Source organism: Citrus sinensis, chromosome 2 (assembly GCF_022201045.2).
Source record: "Citrus sinensis cultivar Valencia sweet orange chromosome 2, DVS_A1.0, whole genome shotgun sequence".
Taxonomy (NCBI): Eukaryota; Viridiplantae; Streptophyta; class Magnoliopsida; order Sapindales; family Rutaceae; genus Citrus; species Citrus sinensis.
Genome location: NC_068557.1, coordinates 21364550 through 21381118, shown reverse-complemented (window position 1 = coordinate 21381118; position 16569 = coordinate 21364550). Strand labels below are relative to the sequence as shown.

At 35.1% G+C, this 16569-nt stretch overlaps 3 protein-coding genes across 8 annotated transcripts; 2 read left to right on the top strand and 1 right to left on the bottom strand.

Moving 5' to 3' along the window:
• The first annotated feature begins 3374 nt into the window (after nucleotides 1–3374).
• Nucleotides 3375–6305, top strand: LOC102609354 (uncharacterized). 2 transcript variants are annotated; one of them, XM_006469363.4, is made up of 4 exons: nucleotides 3384–3400; nucleotides 3747–4068; nucleotides 4253–4441; nucleotides 6056–6305. In XM_006469363.4, the coding sequence occupies exons 2-4, from the start codon at nucleotides 3823–3825 to the stop codon at nucleotides 6134–6136; spliced, it is 516 nt and encodes a 171-aa protein (XP_006469426.1). In that variant the 5' UTR covers nucleotides 3384–3400; nucleotides 3747–3822; the 3' UTR covers nucleotides 6137–6305. The 2 variants fall into 2 exon arrangements, with proteins under 2 accessions (XP_052291532.1, XP_006469426.1); XM_052435572.1 differs by having other exon boundaries at nucleotides 3375–4068.
• A 978-nt stretch (nucleotides 6306–7283) lies between these two features.
• Nucleotides 7284–12007, top strand: LOC102610650 (long chain acyl-CoA synthetase 8). 4 transcript variants are annotated; one of them, XM_052434592.1, is made up of 12 exons: nucleotides 7284–7499; nucleotides 8104–8680; nucleotides 8770–8850; nucleotides 8968–9231; nucleotides 9558–9689; nucleotides 9761–9934; nucleotides 10070–10299; nucleotides 10407–10524; nucleotides 10816–10947; nucleotides 11074–11208; nucleotides 11310–11516; nucleotides 11687–12007. In XM_052434592.1, the coding sequence occupies exons 2-12, from the start codon at nucleotides 8162–8164 to the stop codon at nucleotides 11849–11851; spliced, it is 2157 nt and encodes a 718-aa protein (XP_052290552.1). In that variant the 5' UTR covers nucleotides 7284–7499; nucleotides 8104–8161; the 3' UTR covers nucleotides 11852–12007. The 4 variants fall into 4 exon arrangements, with proteins under 4 accessions (XP_052290552.1, XP_006469432.1, XP_052290551.1 ...); XM_006469369.4 differs by having other exon boundaries at nucleotides 8098–8680; XM_052434591.1 differs by having other exon boundaries at nucleotides 7284–7510.
• A 349-nt stretch (nucleotides 12008–12356) lies between these two features.
• LOC102610133 (uncharacterized) lies at nucleotides 12357–15146 on the bottom strand. 2 transcript variants are annotated; one of them, XM_006469367.4, is made up of 6 exons: nucleotides 14641–15146; nucleotides 14399–14484; nucleotides 13773–13941; nucleotides 13378–13476; nucleotides 13051–13133; nucleotides 12357–12888 (listed from the first exon to the last, which is right to left on the bottom strand). In XM_006469367.4, exons 1-6 carry the CDS (start codon nucleotides 15028–15030, stop codon nucleotides 12756–12758), a joined length of 960 nt encoding a protein of 319 aa, XP_006469430.1. In that variant the 5' UTR covers nucleotides 15031–15146; the 3' UTR covers nucleotides 12357–12755. The 2 variants fall into 2 exon arrangements, with proteins under 2 accessions (XP_006469430.1, XP_006469429.1); XM_006469366.4 differs by having other exon boundaries at nucleotides 14339–14484; nucleotides 14641–15142.
• Between the last annotated feature and the right edge of the window lie 1423 nt (nucleotides 15147–16569).

Below are 16569 nucleotides of genomic sequence, written 5' to 3'. Positions count from 1 at the left end.
AAGAGCGCACCGTGTATTCGTAATGTAAATATTCACTAATACATATGTAAGTTTTTCTTTTGTATATTTAGCAAGAATGATTAATAAAATTGAATTCAAAGGTCAATGACGTTAGTGATGGTGAGTGATTTCTACACGTGTGCTATTTGTCCGATTGTCCTTTGACCATTGTCGACGGAGCTGCGTAGTAGTGATATTGTGCTGCCTAGCAGAGATTCACTGAATCAGAACTCATTTAATATATTTTCGTATATTCAAAATATCAATCGTAGCTGAAAGTAAAAAATAAAGCATTTGAATTTATTATTATTTTATTATTATCTTTAACTCTCTCTTTTACTTTATTAATAAAAAAAAAGGCCGCGGCAGTCTCGCCACTTAAAAATTATTGCACGTTCCTGAACAAGCTTTTAACTTTTTTGGTCACTAGTGGATGGTAACGGGCACCGTTCGTATTAGGTTTGCCATCACCGAACTTTTTTTTTTTTTTTAGACTGATTAATCATCAGATTATTACATTATACAGATATTTACAATAACTGCTTATTGGAGCAGAGATATTACACTGATATTTACAATCAGATATACATGATTGGGACTTACATTATTACAATGAATTCTATGAAGTACATGCCCAATACAAATAACTCCTCACGGGAGAGGATGTCCATACTCCACTTGCATTTCGCAAGGGAGAAGGATATAAAGAACATTTAGCCCCCACAATGCTTTTGTGGGGGCTAGAATCGCTGCCCTCACAATGCTTGTGAGGGCAGCAGCCCACCACTTCGGCCAAGGCCGAAGTGGCGCCATCACCGAACTTAAACTTGCATAACATTTAAATTGTTAAATACATTTACAACCTATTGTGAGTTTTTTATTTTTTATTTAAAGAAAATCCGAGAATTTTAATAATTACCAAACTCGCAATGATATCCGACATATTTTTTATTAGTTATTATATTTAAAATTACAAATGTTCAATGTGTAAATTTATACTAATAACTTAAAATTTTACATAACATACTCAATTCTAAATTTAACTAATGTAAATGAAAAATTAAAATCTCAACATCAATCCAACACAAATCCTTAAATTTAGGAATACACAAATTCGTAAAAAAAGCCGCAAATTAGTATTTAAAAATAATAATTATCATTTCATATTATCATTCAACATAAGTTTCAAGAGAATATCTTAATTTTATTCACCACCATTAGTAGCTATCCAACACGATTCCTACTATAATATTTTCTTGAGAATAATAGTTTTAAATACTAATCCACAAAACAAAATTATAATAATGAAATAATCCATACATTAAGTTAAAGAATAATAGTCCATACAAAATAATAATAAGTATATAATAATCCATACATTAGATTAAAGCATGTTAGGACTTATTCATGTTGTAACTTGCATACACAGTTGCACTTTACATTGTTTACTTTATATATGTTTAGATTTAAATTTTTTCAATTAAAATTAAATTAAAAATATAAAAAAAAAACTGTGGGTTGGCGGATATTCAAACAAGTATCTGTTGGATATTTAGCTAATATCAAACCTACCCGCAACCTAGTGGGTTTCAATTTATAATACCAAATCTGCCTACAACCCACAAAATTAGTCACAAGGACAGGTTTTGGCTAAGAATTTGGGTGGATTTATGGGTACTATTGCCATCCCTAATCACTAGAGAGAATTATTAGTATTGTCTTAAAAAAAATCAAATAATTGATTAAATTAAATGCTAAATGAAGAGCGTTACCCATGCAAGATTTAGACACATGTGGTATGATGTACAAAATAAATGCTTGGTAAATCAAAATGTACACACACGTACTTTGAAATGCATGCTTAAAAGGATTTTTTTTAATTTTTGATTATGCTTAATAGGATTAAGCTTTAAAAATGTTTTTAAAAAGGATTAAAAAAAAGAGAATGTGGTGAAATGATGCCCTACTTTGGAAGTTCACAAGAAAACTCAAAACCAACACATCATTGTAGACTTCTAGTATGGGATTGACTTTTTAACCTATATGATTAGTTGAATAAATCTTCCGTTTGACTAACCTACTTTTCATAAACTGTTTAAAATTTAATCTTGCACGTCTTTGTAACTAATTGTACCATAATTATTATTACATGATACATACAAAAAAAAACATAGCATGATTAACATGTACTCCCGTAAATGGATATAAATCATTGACATAATTCATAAAAAAAAAATATTAAGTGGGTGCGATCCCATTTGGCGCATTTGATTCTAAAAGGAGCTAAGATAAAAAGTACTTTTAATAATATTAAATAAATTAACTTTAGAAAGTAATACAATTTGATATGTAATAATGCAATGTTCATATTGTCACGACCGTGGAGTCTAATTAGTGACCAAACATCCTCTATTTCGAATATTTTACTAGGTATGCTATAATTGTGTCTGCGCAAAAACAAAGTGTGTGTGTGTATATATATATATATATATTTGGCAAAGCATTATTTTGATTATGTCCAATGAGTCGAACCATTATGTTTCAATGCCAAGATCAGGCGTTTCATTGCTGGTGTGAAACAATTTGTAAATTTAAAATTTGAGTTTGACCCACCGTATGACATTGTGTGAGAAATTATCATATTTAACTTGATAGGCTTTGACTTAATATTAATATCGTTTTAGTCTTTCAATCAATTTCTCATGGCAGCAATATGATTGACGTAATATTTATTTTTTGAATTGGAGTAGAAATATTATGGAGTGAGGATCTTAAAATTGAAAATGTAGAGTGTGGGTGAGAGTAGTGTGTTTGTTTAGATTAGAACGAATGTGTAGATTGTTAATTAAAATCTCAATTATGTGTTTTTATTTTATTTTGGATTGAAAATGAATTACTACAAATTACAATTTCACCCTCACGCAGAGGGTATGTAGCTTTTACAATAGAAAATGAATAAGAAAATATATTTGTATAATTTATTTTAATTATTTAAAACTAAAATTATCGATAATACATTCTTAATTTCGTCCGAAACTTTACCGTCCTAAAGTATTAATCTATTAATTTAAGTTTTTATGTCAAATAATTTCACTAACGCAGAGTTTTCTTTGTAACTTTTCTACAGATGCGTCCCAGTCAAACCAATTTCAAATCTATGCTCTTGTCAATCTCATGGATCCGTTCGATCAATCCACGCGTACACCCCCGATTTGTTTGAAACTAAATGAGCTGTTGGACAATGCGCTAGAATATGGGCCTTGGCCCAAATTCCTGGAAATTAAGCCCAAATCAAAACCCAACCCAGCCTTCTAGTCTACTTATCTGAAATAAATAAATAAATAAATAAGCGTAATAAAATGACTCGCTGTGGCTCTCTCTTATTGAAGCATTAAATCCGGTAAGCAACTGGTATTATGATTCAGAAATTCTCGATCTTCGGAGAATGATATTGAATTTTATTTTGATGTGATTCCATAATCCATATATAATTATAAATACAGATTTTATTTATTTCTTTTAGAAGAAAATCAAAGTTTGCCATCAGTGTTTGATGCTTAAACGTGTTTGTCAATATGCTCCAATGAAATTGGACTTCATAATGTTTCAAAAATATACAGCAATGGGCATTTGGGTAATTAGAATTTGGAACCGATTCCTATGACCTGCAGAATAGCTTTTAGTATTGTTCAATTACTAATTTCATCTCGAAATCTGAGTGTGAACTTACTTGCTGTGAAGTGCAGGCAGTTTTTTTTTTTTTTTTTCAATTGTAAAAGCAAAAGCAAGAATCATAGTGTAGATTCTTGTTCTGTCTCCGTCATGTTTGGAGTTGGACAGAGATTGTTTTTAGTTCAAAGAAGATTGCATACGTTGTCCCGTGATGGCCCATCGGAGAGCTTGAAGAAAAGGGTTGCTGAGTTGGAAAAAACGAGGAAGAGGAAGAATGTGAAGAAGAATGATGTGTTTGTTGAGGTTCCGGAATCAAAATCGTTTCTTGACACGGCTTCTTTGCCAATGTTTCTCACTGTTGCTGCAATTGCACTCTTTGCTAAGCTTCTTATGATGGTAATCTGATGTCGTATTATAATCATTTCTTGTCCTGTCATTATATTAGATATTAGATAGTGTTGTACTTAAGATATTAGTTCATTTGTTGTTTCTTTTCTGTCCATTAAATGTCTTCTTTAGTGCGGTGCCACTTTTTTTTTATAGTTTACTGGGTGAACAATGTGATGAGCGTATTTTGCAGTATGATGACTCAAAATCCCAAGAAATGATTGAGCACAAAATAAAGAATGCTCCCCCTGGCCAAGGCACTATGAGGATGCTGACTCGTGAGGAGTGGGAGGAATTTCAAGAAGTGAGGCCAAGGACTCCTTTTGAATCCAAGCTTGCTCGTCCAAATGCCAAATTAAGAACTGGAGAACCACTGCGCATGGTTAGACCCTCAATTCTCTTTAGTACTTAATTTTCATTTTTAAGTATATATGAATTTACTTTGTCCTGGCTGGCCAATACTACATGCCCTTATGACAGTCCTACTGTATTCATTGACTCCATATGTGAGTTTACTTTGTCCTGGTCCCACATTCAGTGATCCTTTCTATAGTGCATGGTCAGCAAATAGGAGCCTGACCACTTATTGAGTTACAGTAGATCTTTAGGAATTATAAAATTTTATATTTGCTCCAAGATGCTAATTGGAAGAATATAGAGGCTTCATCTTTCATTTGACGTCCCACCGTTCTCAAATTTCCTGGGATTGGTACTTGTTTCTGAAGATTATAGGATCTTATATTTGCTCCAAGATGCTAATTGGAAGAATATAGAGGCTTCAGCTTTCATTGGATGTCCGACTGTTCTCAAATTTCCTAGGATTGGTACTTGTTTCTGAATTATGCTTCTTGCTTTTAAATAAATTATCATCAGCTGATTATATAGCTTCTTAAGACTTTAGATTGTCAAATGCAGTTACAGTATTGGGATATTAATTGCTTTTGATGTCCTGCTCTTTAGGATACCATATGGTTCATACATAGTTTTGCTCAATGCATGCCTCAATCTTACATATGTTTCTTGTTCATGATCAATGCTTAATCTTCCTCCTTCTTCCTGACGATTATTTATGGACTAATTTGGATGCTATGACCCTTCAAATTGCTAGAAAAAAGGTTGTTTTTGTTGGGGGGGGGGGGGGGGGTTTGGGGGGGGGGGGGGACCCATACCGTGAATATTGGTTATATCTTCTGTTCTTGTTTCGCAATGCTATTTATATTCTAAAACCTCCTAGGTCTGTGAGAACACAGACACTGTCCAAAGTTTTGTTCTAATTGGGGTAACGTATTGGTTTTAAAATGTAGCACTCTTTGATACCGAAAGATTCAGTGCGGTTCTTACTCTGGACAATTGACTTACATATGCATGCATTTTTCATAGTGTTCGATCTTATGTTCCTAGCTCTTTCTTCATTTCGATCTGACATTGTGGACGAAGCATTCATTGAGTCATTCTTATATTGTATTAGCTTTGCTCTTATTGAGATTTTAGTTTTTGTCATTCTGATTTTATTTTATTTTATTTTCAAATTTTGTTTCTCATCCCTTTTTTTGGGGCTTGCAAACTTATATCTTTCCGGCTCCAGATTAAGAGCTGGAAGTTAGGTAGTCAATAAAAATATGTTGGAAATTGCAGAGCTAATCTTTCATCTTCATTTTCATGTGTTCTTGTTCTGAGCATTAGGATAGAAAGTGAAAAACAACTCATCTCAAAATCGTGAAATACTATATCTGGTCTTGTAGCTACCCGACTGCGGTGCATTTGATACAAAATTTTCATGCTGCGTAACTTAGTAATTAGGATCAGTTGATCTTTAAAAGTTAGTTGTCATTGAAAGATTGACTTTGTGTCTCATGATCCATGTACTTGATCTTATTCTTCTTATTCTTTGTTCTGCTTTCAAGAAGAAACAAAATGCTCTTTCTTCTGCAGATTGAAACTCAAAAGTCTTGCATGTGTAAGCTTGATGTTTATATAATACACCTTTTATCCGCAGGGGGATTTGAAGGATTGGACGATTGATGTGCTCACAGATGCACTGACACGGGCCGAAGAATGTGCTAGGCACAACTCTTAGTGTTTGATGTACAAAAATCAACCTGCAGCAATCATATATTATTATGCATCTTCTACCTCCGAAACACATAATCATCTAACTCTTATTGTCATATTGACTTGTTCCAAAAATTAGAATGAACAAATGTCTGTACCATCTTAAAAAATCAATGTATTGAATTGAAGCATGATATCAGGTAACTTCGTTTCATCTTCTATGCATTCTGTCTTCATGTGATGCAGTGCAGCCGTAGAATTTCCACATGTAAGAAAAGCTATAATTTACGTTACAAATTCTTGTACAATTTGCTTCACAATCGAAGCTGTTTCCTTCTAGAAGATAATTCTGCCATTTAATTCAATCTCGGCAAATTTATGAGCACCTATCGTGATAAGCATTTTCTTCGATAAGAGCCTTCTAATAGTCGTACATACTTCGTGATGTGACATCAGAAACTCTCTCGGCCAAAAACGGCCGTGTTTTTGGTTTGATTTGATTTCACATTAATGAATTCAGACAGACCATTGAGCTGTGTGCCTCCCATTTACGTTGAAAACAAAAAACAAAACAGAACGTTCTTTCAACTTCGGGCGCATAAGAACCAATTGGGCCTTAGCCCAGTGGTCAGGACCTTGTACCCACAATTGTGAGCGCAACGGTTCGAATTCCCGCAATGTATGTAGTAGTTTATTTTTTTCCTTAATTATTAAGTGAAGGCAGTCTTTTCTCTTTCGAAATATGAATGGAGTAGACACTCCTCGAATATTAGAGAAGATAAAATCTGAGCAGTGTTATATAATAATTAATGTAAATTAGACACGAGTATTAGAGAAGATAAAATTTGGACAATGCTATATAATAATTAATATAAATTAGGCACGGTAATTATCTAATTATAAATATCAGTTATAAATCTCATATAATATAAGTTGTAATTTGAGCATTAGTATCGTGTAATTTAAAAAAAAAAAAATTCGGGCGCATAAGAGAACCCCACGTGCCAGTCCACAAGACGTCCCGCATTGCGCCACGTGTCGTCTGTCACCGCCCACGTGGCAGATGCTTTGTTAGGACGGCAGAGTAACTCACATTTCTCTACACGTAGCAGCCCCGTTACACTTTTCAGTGCCCGTATCCCAAAATTACCCACGGAACTGGAGAAGCTGACCTTTTCGAAGCTCATTTAACGGTGGCAAATTGTTGTCATTTCATCCATAAGCTCCTATTCCCATCAACTTTATTAAGTTTATAAAGATAGCAACGGTGTCTCACTCAAAGAGTGTTGTTTGTTCTCTGCTTTCATGGTGGCATCCTGGACTGCTTTTTGATTTCCTGTCTATGTATGACAGATAGAACATTTCAAGCTTTGGCTTCGGTTCAAAAGGTAAATTCGAGGTTTTTTTTTTCTTTTGGTTAAAGTTTATATATTTTAATTAATTCTTTTCTTAGAATGATAGTGTTCTTGTAATCACTTAATACTACTGATATATAAATTATATATATATAAAAGGGTGTTGTTTGAGAGAATTGTTCGTTGTAGAGGCCAATTTTTTGTAGATTGTTGATAATATTTTCTGGGTGCTGGTTTCTAGTTGCATCATGGGCTTATGGCCATTTGATCATCTTGGAATTATGAAAAATACTGATTTTTTTGTTCGATGTTTGAGGGTGAAAATCTGATTATGTTGTGTACGCCAATCAAGTTATTTTTTGTGAATTTTATTGAAGGATGGTCTTTGATCATACAAAATTTTGATTTTTCTTCTATTTTTTGAAAAATATGTGTAAGCGAAGGTACATATAAGCAAGTTAAAGTCCAAATTTGCCTGGTATTTTGTTTATGAAGCTGTGAAACTTTTTGTTTCTTCTTTGTATGACTCTTAAAGTTGGTCTGTATGTCTCTCATTTGGTCTTCTTTTAGCTATATAATCATGTTTTCACCAATCCAAAATGGAATTATGTCGCTGATTTGATTTCTTCAGTTTTAGGTCATTATTTGGTTTCTTCTGAAGAGAGACCCCATAAAAAATTATAGAGACATTCACAATGGGGGATTTTGCTGGAAGCTCATTTGATTCAGAATTATTAACTGAGAAAGGCAGTGGAATATATGGGATTGTGGGTGCTGCTATTGTTGCTTTACTTATTCCTGTATTGTTATCCATGATGGTAGCAAGAAAGAAGAAGGTAAAACAAAGAGGAGTTCCAGTTGAAGTCGGTGGCGAGCCAGGTTATGCAATCCGCAATGCTCAGATACCTGAGTTGGTTGAAGTTCCTTGGAAAGGGGCCTCAACCATGGCCGCTCTGTTTGAACAGTCTTGTAAAAGCCATCCACAAGATCGATTTCTTGGGAAAAGAAAGCTACTTGGTAAGGACTTTGTAACGGCTAGTGATGGCAGGAAGTTTGAGAAGCTACACTTGGGGGATTATGAGTGGCAGACTTATGGGGAGGTATTTGATCGTGCTTGCAGCTTCGCATCTGGGCTTGTTAACTTCGGTCACAACGTGGACACCCGGGCTGCTATTTTAGCTGAAACTTGTGTGGAGTGGTTCATTGCCTTTCAGGTATGGCTAGCATATGTCAATTCCATAGATTTCTTGCTTCCTGTTGATAGAGTATTGAGTTGCTAAAATCTGATACTTTCGGATTTCAGGGATGCTTTAGGCAAAGCATAACTGTTGTTACCATATATTCTTCTCTCGGTGAGGATGCTCTTATTCACTCACTTAATGAGGTGGGAAAATAACTTCTGATCTTTTTATGAATTAGCTAGGATTGCAGATCATTCTGCATGTGGTCCATAGTAACATGGATTATGTATAATTCTCACTCATAGCTCTAATATTGACAGACACAAGTGACAACGTTGATCTGCGACTCTAAGCAGTTGAAAAAGTTGTCTGCAGTAAGCTCAAGTTTGAAAACTATCAAGAATGTCATTTACTTCGAAAATGATGGAAGTGAAAAGGATTCTGGAGGTATTAGCAATTGGACAGTTTCATCATTTTCTGAAGTTGAGAAACTCGGAAAAAGAAGTCCTGTTGATCCAAGCCTACCTTCCCAAAATGGCGTTGCCGTCATCATGTATACAAGTGGCAGTACAGGCCTGCCCAAGGTTTATACCATGTCTTTTATGTTCATTTTTTTTAATGCATTTGGAAGAAACTGGGCAAACCAAGAACAAGTAAACCTTAATGTATCTTGACATAAATATAGTAGTGAAACTATGAGTTATTTTCTCTACTGCAATTCGAATATTTGGTTTGTGTATTTGCATGCCAAATTCCTGATACTAGGATGAAGATAAATTAATTTGAAGATTATTATCGTTTATCTTGACTTTTGTGCTTTTCTGGTGACTATTGAGACTTGTGTTGCTACTCCCTCATTCGGCAAGTATCATTTATGCCTTACTAACATTGTGCTCTGTCAAACAATTAGGGTGTCATGATTACTCACGGAAACATTGTAGCCACTGCAGCAGCAATTAAGACTCTGATTCCAAATCCGGGACGGAGTGACGTGTACTTGGCATACTTACCACTAGCTCATGTTCTTGAACTAGCAGCTGAGGTATGTTCATAGTTGTATTTTTCTTCTTTATAAAACAAACAAGATTGTTTTAACCTTTTGTGGTTGTCCAGTCCATCATGTTGTGTGCAGGTTGTGCAATTGGCTACGGTTCTACGTTGACCATGACAGATACTTCTAGTAAAATAAAGAAAGGAACCAAGGGAGATGTTTCTGTGTTAAAACCAACTCTAATGGCAGCAGTTCCAGCTATTTTTGATCGTGTTCGAGAAGGAGTTGTGAAAAAGGTGTTAAGTCCCAACATATTTGATTGTCTTGGACATGAATATTGTTTTATGGCATCTGCTGTTGGTGCGTGTGTGTAGATTGAGGACATCGGTTAACTAATCTATTTTCTTCACTGATTACTACAACTCCTCCAGGTTGAAGAGAAGGGAGGGCTCACCAAGAATCTTTTCAATATTGGATACAAGCGTCGACTGGCAGCTGTAGAAGGAAGCTGGTTTGGTGCTTGGGGTTTGGAGAGAATGTTGTGGGATGCCATTGTCTTCAAAAGTGTACGTGCTGTACTTGGAGGTCGCATTCGGTTTATGATTTGTGGTGGAGCTCCTTTATCTGCGGATTCCCAGCGGTTTATTAACATTTGCATGGGGTAAAAACTCTCATCTTGAATCTGCTGATGTAATTAATGCCAGTCTTTCCTTTTTTTTTCTTTTTAACCCAGCATTCACAGTTTAAGTTGAATTTTTTTTTCATTAGGGCTCCAATAGGTCAAGCCTATGGCTTGACAGAAACTTGTGCCGGATCTACATTTTCTGAGTGGGATGACCCATCTGTGGGCCGTGTGGGCCCCCCTGTTCCTTGTTGCTACATTAAGGTGTGCCACATTTATACTCATCAGGGAAAGCTTAATTTGGCATTAATAATGCTGTCACAAATGCCTATGTAAAGAGAATTACTCAGATTGTATTATGTATTGAGCTCAGTCTGCATGATTCCCACTGACCACTATCCCACAAACAATCGCATTATAAGATTTAAGCATTAATAGTTGCTAAAATTTCCAAAGCTAATTCATAAAAGACATGTTATCTTATATTTTATTTGGAATTAATGATAATATAGCAAAGATGTAAAATTTCCCAGAATCGGCCCTTTGTTATTTCAGCTTGTTTCCTGGGATGAAGGAGGATATAAGACTTCTGACAAACCAATGCCTCGGGGAGAGATTGTCGTAGGTGGATTCAATGTGACAGCTGGTTACTTTAACAATCCAGGAAAAACTAGTGAGGTGTACAAGGTAAACTTTCACTGTGTATGGATGCTTTGCATTTGCCTCTATGTGAGTTGTGATAAGACATTGGAAACATGAAAATTGATCTATAGTGTGTAAATACTGACCATCAAGGCCTGTTACATGCTGCAGGTTGATGAAAGGGGTATGTGCTGGTTTTATACTGGTGACATTGGACAAGTTTACCCCGATGGATGTCTTGAAATTATTGATAGGAAGAAGGATATTGTCAAACTTCAACATGGAGAGTATATCTCCCTTGGAAAGGTGCCTTCATAACTCCATGTAGAATTTCTTCGTTTGAATGCCTTGTGACTCTGTTTGTTTGCATTCAATGCTCATTATCTGGTTTAATGGCGGGATTGCAGGTTGAGGCAGCACTCATTTCAAGCGACTATGTTGATAATATCATGATACATGCAGATCCCTTCCACAACTACTGTGTTGCCCTTGTTGTTCCATCACATAAGGCTTTGGAGAAATGGGCCCATGAAGCTAGCATCAAGTACGAAGATCTTTCAGAGTTGTGTAACAAAGCTGAGGCTGTCAATGAGGTTCAACAAGCTCTTTCCAAGGTCTGCCACTTTTGCTTACATCATCTACTTGAGCATGCATTTGATGATTTCATGTGCATAAAAAGCTGATCGATTTTTTGCCATATGCCGAAATGTAAAAGGCGAGTACACTAGTGGGTCGCACAGAATTTTTCCTGTCACGGAGATATAAAACCACTTTATGCCTGCAGGTAGCAAAAGCTGCAAAACTCGACAAGTTTGAGATTCCTGCAAAGATTAAGTTGATGCCAGAACCCTGGACACCCGAGGCTGGATTGGTTACTGCTGCTTTGAAGATAAAGAGGGAACAACTCAAGGCTAAGTTTAAGGATGATCTCCAAATGTTGTATCAGTAATAAATGGTGCATTTCTCTTTGTTGCCTAGTTATGGCACATATTTACAAGTTGCTACTTTTTAAGTTTGTGATCTTTTTTTCTGTAGAATGTGATTTTCTAACAAATTGGTGCCTATCTTTCTACTTGAAATTCAAGTTTGATGTTTGGGTGCTGAACGGTGCTCGCCTGAATTTCTAGCAACCAATTTGTCATATTCCAAGATTAACTGCCGTTGAGCAGTATAACTCGAGAGATTGAAACTTTCAGAGTAGTTGTGTTACTTGTAGTCCTGCACCTGGTATGAAAGCATACCAAGTGCAGGCTGGAAATGAACTGTTTGACCTTTTCACCTTTTTGACCGCTTAAAAGATCTGTGTAATAGTGCACTGGCTGGGTATGGAAAGTATAGACCTCTAGTTATATGGTGAAGAAAACTTCTTGGAAGGCTGGAGCCGGTCCCATGTTTAGTGGAAACTTGAATAAAACTTGAGGGATAGAAATTTTTAGAACCAAGAATCACTAGAATAAGTTAAAGTCCTGTAAAGTTTATTTGAAATTGATGCTGTCAATAACATGAACTGTATTTTTTTTCTTCCCCGGGAAGAAACTGAAATGAAGTATTAGTTCATTTTTTTTCCTGTTGCTTCTTGTCCTAAGCTGTAGGCATCCTGATCTTTTTCATACACACACACACACAGAGAAAACTACGAAGGTTCGGATAGAAACTAAGAATTGCGCAGGCTGCTCATTCTTGTTCAGGAGGAATTCAATTCCCGTAATTTCAGGGTTTTTTTTTTGTTTTATATATATATGAAGATCAGATATGAACTATCATTCTTCCATAATCTCCTCAGCATCAAAATGGAGTTTTTCAGCTGTGCCAGTTGTTTGTTGATATACAGAAGAGTATGAAAAACTTGTGATTTATTCTTGCTCCAATGATGTTTTGCTGACTGAAACTGGCATTTTGGATAGTGGTGGTCGTAGAAACAGATACAGAGAGGGACCCAAAAATGGCACCAATGTTATGGGAAGAAGCCAAGAACCTTTGTGATACCTACAAAGAGATCAAGTACCTGAATGTTATACCACAAATACTAATATTGAAGCAAAATGAAGAAGTGATACCTACAAAGAGATCAAGTGCCTGAATGTTATACCACAAACACTAATATTGAAGCAAAATGAAGTACACATGCCACATTTAGAGAAATCTTACCACTTCCGAGCAGTGATATCATTGTAAACCCAAAAAGGAGCAAATGTAGATAGCAGAGTAAAATCAATGCTTGTAACGTGAACCTGCAACATAGAGGTCCAAAAGCATGTGTAGGTTCGTGTTATGTTAAACCATAGACTAGTACAATCAAGAATATTGCAACTTGCAACTTAAAAGCAATATTACACGTCCACAGAAACATAATCAAAGGGAAGAGGGCATAAACTAGGGGTAAAGTGAACCACCTTTTGTAACCTAATTATATTAAACCAAAGAGCAAAAATGTGCAGAAATACACACGTGAAACAAAGATATAAAGACGCTTACAAGTTTGCTTTCCCTAAAGTACTGGAGAAACTCCTTCCAGACATCGCCGCCGGCAAAAATTGCATAAAGGATTAAGCCTAGTCCTGCTGCAAGTGATATCTGATATGTAATGGAGTCAGATTCTATTTTTCCAAATGAGACTACTTCCAAATGCATTGTATTTCTTAGTGATACCTATTGGAAATTCAACTCCCTGTGGATTTGTGAAATCAATTTTATTGTTACTTGTCATTAAGTGGCTAAAAATTTTAAGTCGTATTTATGTAGAGCTTGGCAAATTCATGCATAGGATCACACTCTTACTCAGATTCACGCACATGTCAATTTTAAGAGGTAATTGGATTTTTAAACAAGTTCATAGATCCTTCATTATGGGAGAAATGGTAAATTCTTACCCCAGCAGTTAATTTTGATTCCAGAAAATTCAGAGGCCATTTGTTGAGCTCAGTTTCTTCAACAGGAGGAGGTGGCGGCCTCCAAAGAACAAAATAGGGTAGAAGAACATATGCACCACCAAAAAATGAGAGTACAAGAAATGGCCAGACAGGAATACTGGATTTTGAGCTGCAAGGCACAAGAATGAATAAGTCAAACTAACTGAATTCAGTCTGTGTTTCAAGCTGTTGACACATATACCAGTCAATCCCCTACATTTTAATTGCTGCTTGCATGCAAGGAACAGAGGCTAATCCTCAAGCCATTCAACGAAGTTCAACAGTATCAATATATTATTTCTCATGATTCCGCTGGTCTATTTCGCATTCACACAAAATAAAAGCATAACGAACAAGCATAAGTAAATTCAACAGATTCTCGCTGAAGACTCAGCATTTTCCTTATGGAACAATGAGGCAAAAAGACACCGACTCTTACACTGTCAACTGAACTGAGGATTTCACACAAACAAGTTACAGAGTTCACACAATAATATGAAGAACAAAGATGAAGAACTGGAAGGGACCTTCTACCGGTTGGAAGCAGTAACATGCTATACACTAAAGGCCACAAACCCATGATGTACCAGAGAGAGACAAGCACTTCATTCATTACAAAGCCATCATCTCCCCTCAAGTTCAGAAGCTTTTCCAGAAAATACACGTCCCTTGACTGCAAGTTCATGTCAAGTCAATTCCAACAGTCATGGCCCATATATTGGCTTAACCTCATCAAAGATACCAAACAAAATATACCCATTTAAAGAACTGCATAAACAAAATGAATCAAATATAAGCCATAAAAGATAAAACATAGGCCAATCAATACCGGGGTTTGATTAGGAGCAAGGTTGAAAACATAGTACATGAGTCCACCCCATAAGACAAAAAGCAAAATTGAGGTTGTCCAGTCCCTTCCCTTTTGAACATCTTCTTTGCTCCTCAACTCTGAAGACTCTTTGTCATCCAAATCTGGGTCTTTGGAGTTTTGAGAATCCAAGATGCTTTGACATTTTTGGAGAAGAAACCTTTTGCGAATTGGGAAAACGAAGGGTTTAAGGTTGTGGGGTTGAAGCACATCAGAGAACTTTAAGGTGGTTGTCCTGTTGAGAAACGTCAAGTTGGTGCTTTTAAGGTTTTGGATTTGAGTTTTGAGTTTTGGTCTTGTGCGTGGAACTGGTGTGAAGTTGCAAGAGATGAGGACTGTGTTCGCTGACATGCTTTGCTGAAAAGATGGGATCTTTTGCACCTGTCATGGTTCTTATTTGGCAACCACTCCGATATCTTCGAGGGAATTGCGTGGGATAAACCCCATTTCCCTCGAAATACCCGATATATACCTTAAACTACTAACATCTTTTAATTTTATCTATATATACTAAAAAAAATCATGAAGAGTACAAAAATAATCTCAATAAAATCGTAACAAAACTGATTCCTTAAATCATAAAGCCGAGTATGATCAAAAGAAGTAAAAAAAATAATATTTGATGTTTACTCTACTTGTTTAAAAAAATACTTGACTCATTCAACATATTTGCTCGACTTACTCAACTCTTATACTTCACTTTTTACTCAATTGAATGATCAATTTATCCAACTTCTTTAAAAAATAACATAATTATTACTTGACTTGTTCAAAATATTTACTCGACTTTTATTCATTTTATTTTTAAAATTATTAACGCTCGACTAAATTTATTTTCAAAATTATTAATATTCGACTCATTCAATATACTTACTTAACTTCCTACTTGATTAGATACTCGACTTACTCATCTCCTTCACTTATTATTCGACTAAATATTAAACTTACCCGACTTCATATTCGACCTTTTTAAAAATTGCATAACTCTTATTCGACTTATTCAAAAATTTTACTTGATTTTTACTCAATTTATTTTAAAAATGACTCAACTTAATACTCAACTCGTTTAATATACTTACTTGACCAGATACTCGACTTACTCATCCCCTTCACTTCTTACTTGATTAAATTCTTGACTTACCCGACTTCATACTTGACTTCTTTTTGGACTAATTTTTCTATCACTCGTAACTTAATTTTAGTCTTAAATTCTTATATTTTATGCAATAGTGTGTGTGCACAAGAACAAAAATGAATAATGTACTATTAAAACTTATAAATCATTAGCAATTATACTTGTAATGAAATCAAATCAACTCTAAGCATACAAAAAGGTTGCATTTCAAACATAACTTATCCAACACTTGACAATGCACCTTTTGAACAATTTAGTTTTATCAAAAACCTTTGTATTGGAGGTAAGAAATGAAATAGTGAGAGAGAATGGAACCGTTAGAAAGGAAAAATGGCGAGAAGAGAAAACCACGAGAAAAGAAAGGAAAGAGAAAGAAACCATGAAAGTAAAAAATGATATAGATTCATGATTTTTTTAAGGGTATTTTTAACTTTTTCCACCTTCATGAGCCATATGTATGCAATAAGGTATAGATTTGTTATTTAGGGACAAATAAGGTATATTTAAATTAAAAAAAACCCCTTCTATATCTTGCCGATAATAACATTGGAATCCTTTACTTTTATTAAAATCACAATTAAAGGCCTACCTTTTAACCTTTTTTAAATAAAGAATTAAGAGATATAAAAATAGACTCTAAAGTTATGGAGTTTAGTATTTTAATTTTTCTTTTCATTAAAATCTCTAAGAGGGCATTGAATTTGAAAGATTGAAATTGTTATAGAAGATATCAAGTTGGCAACAAATTATGGCTT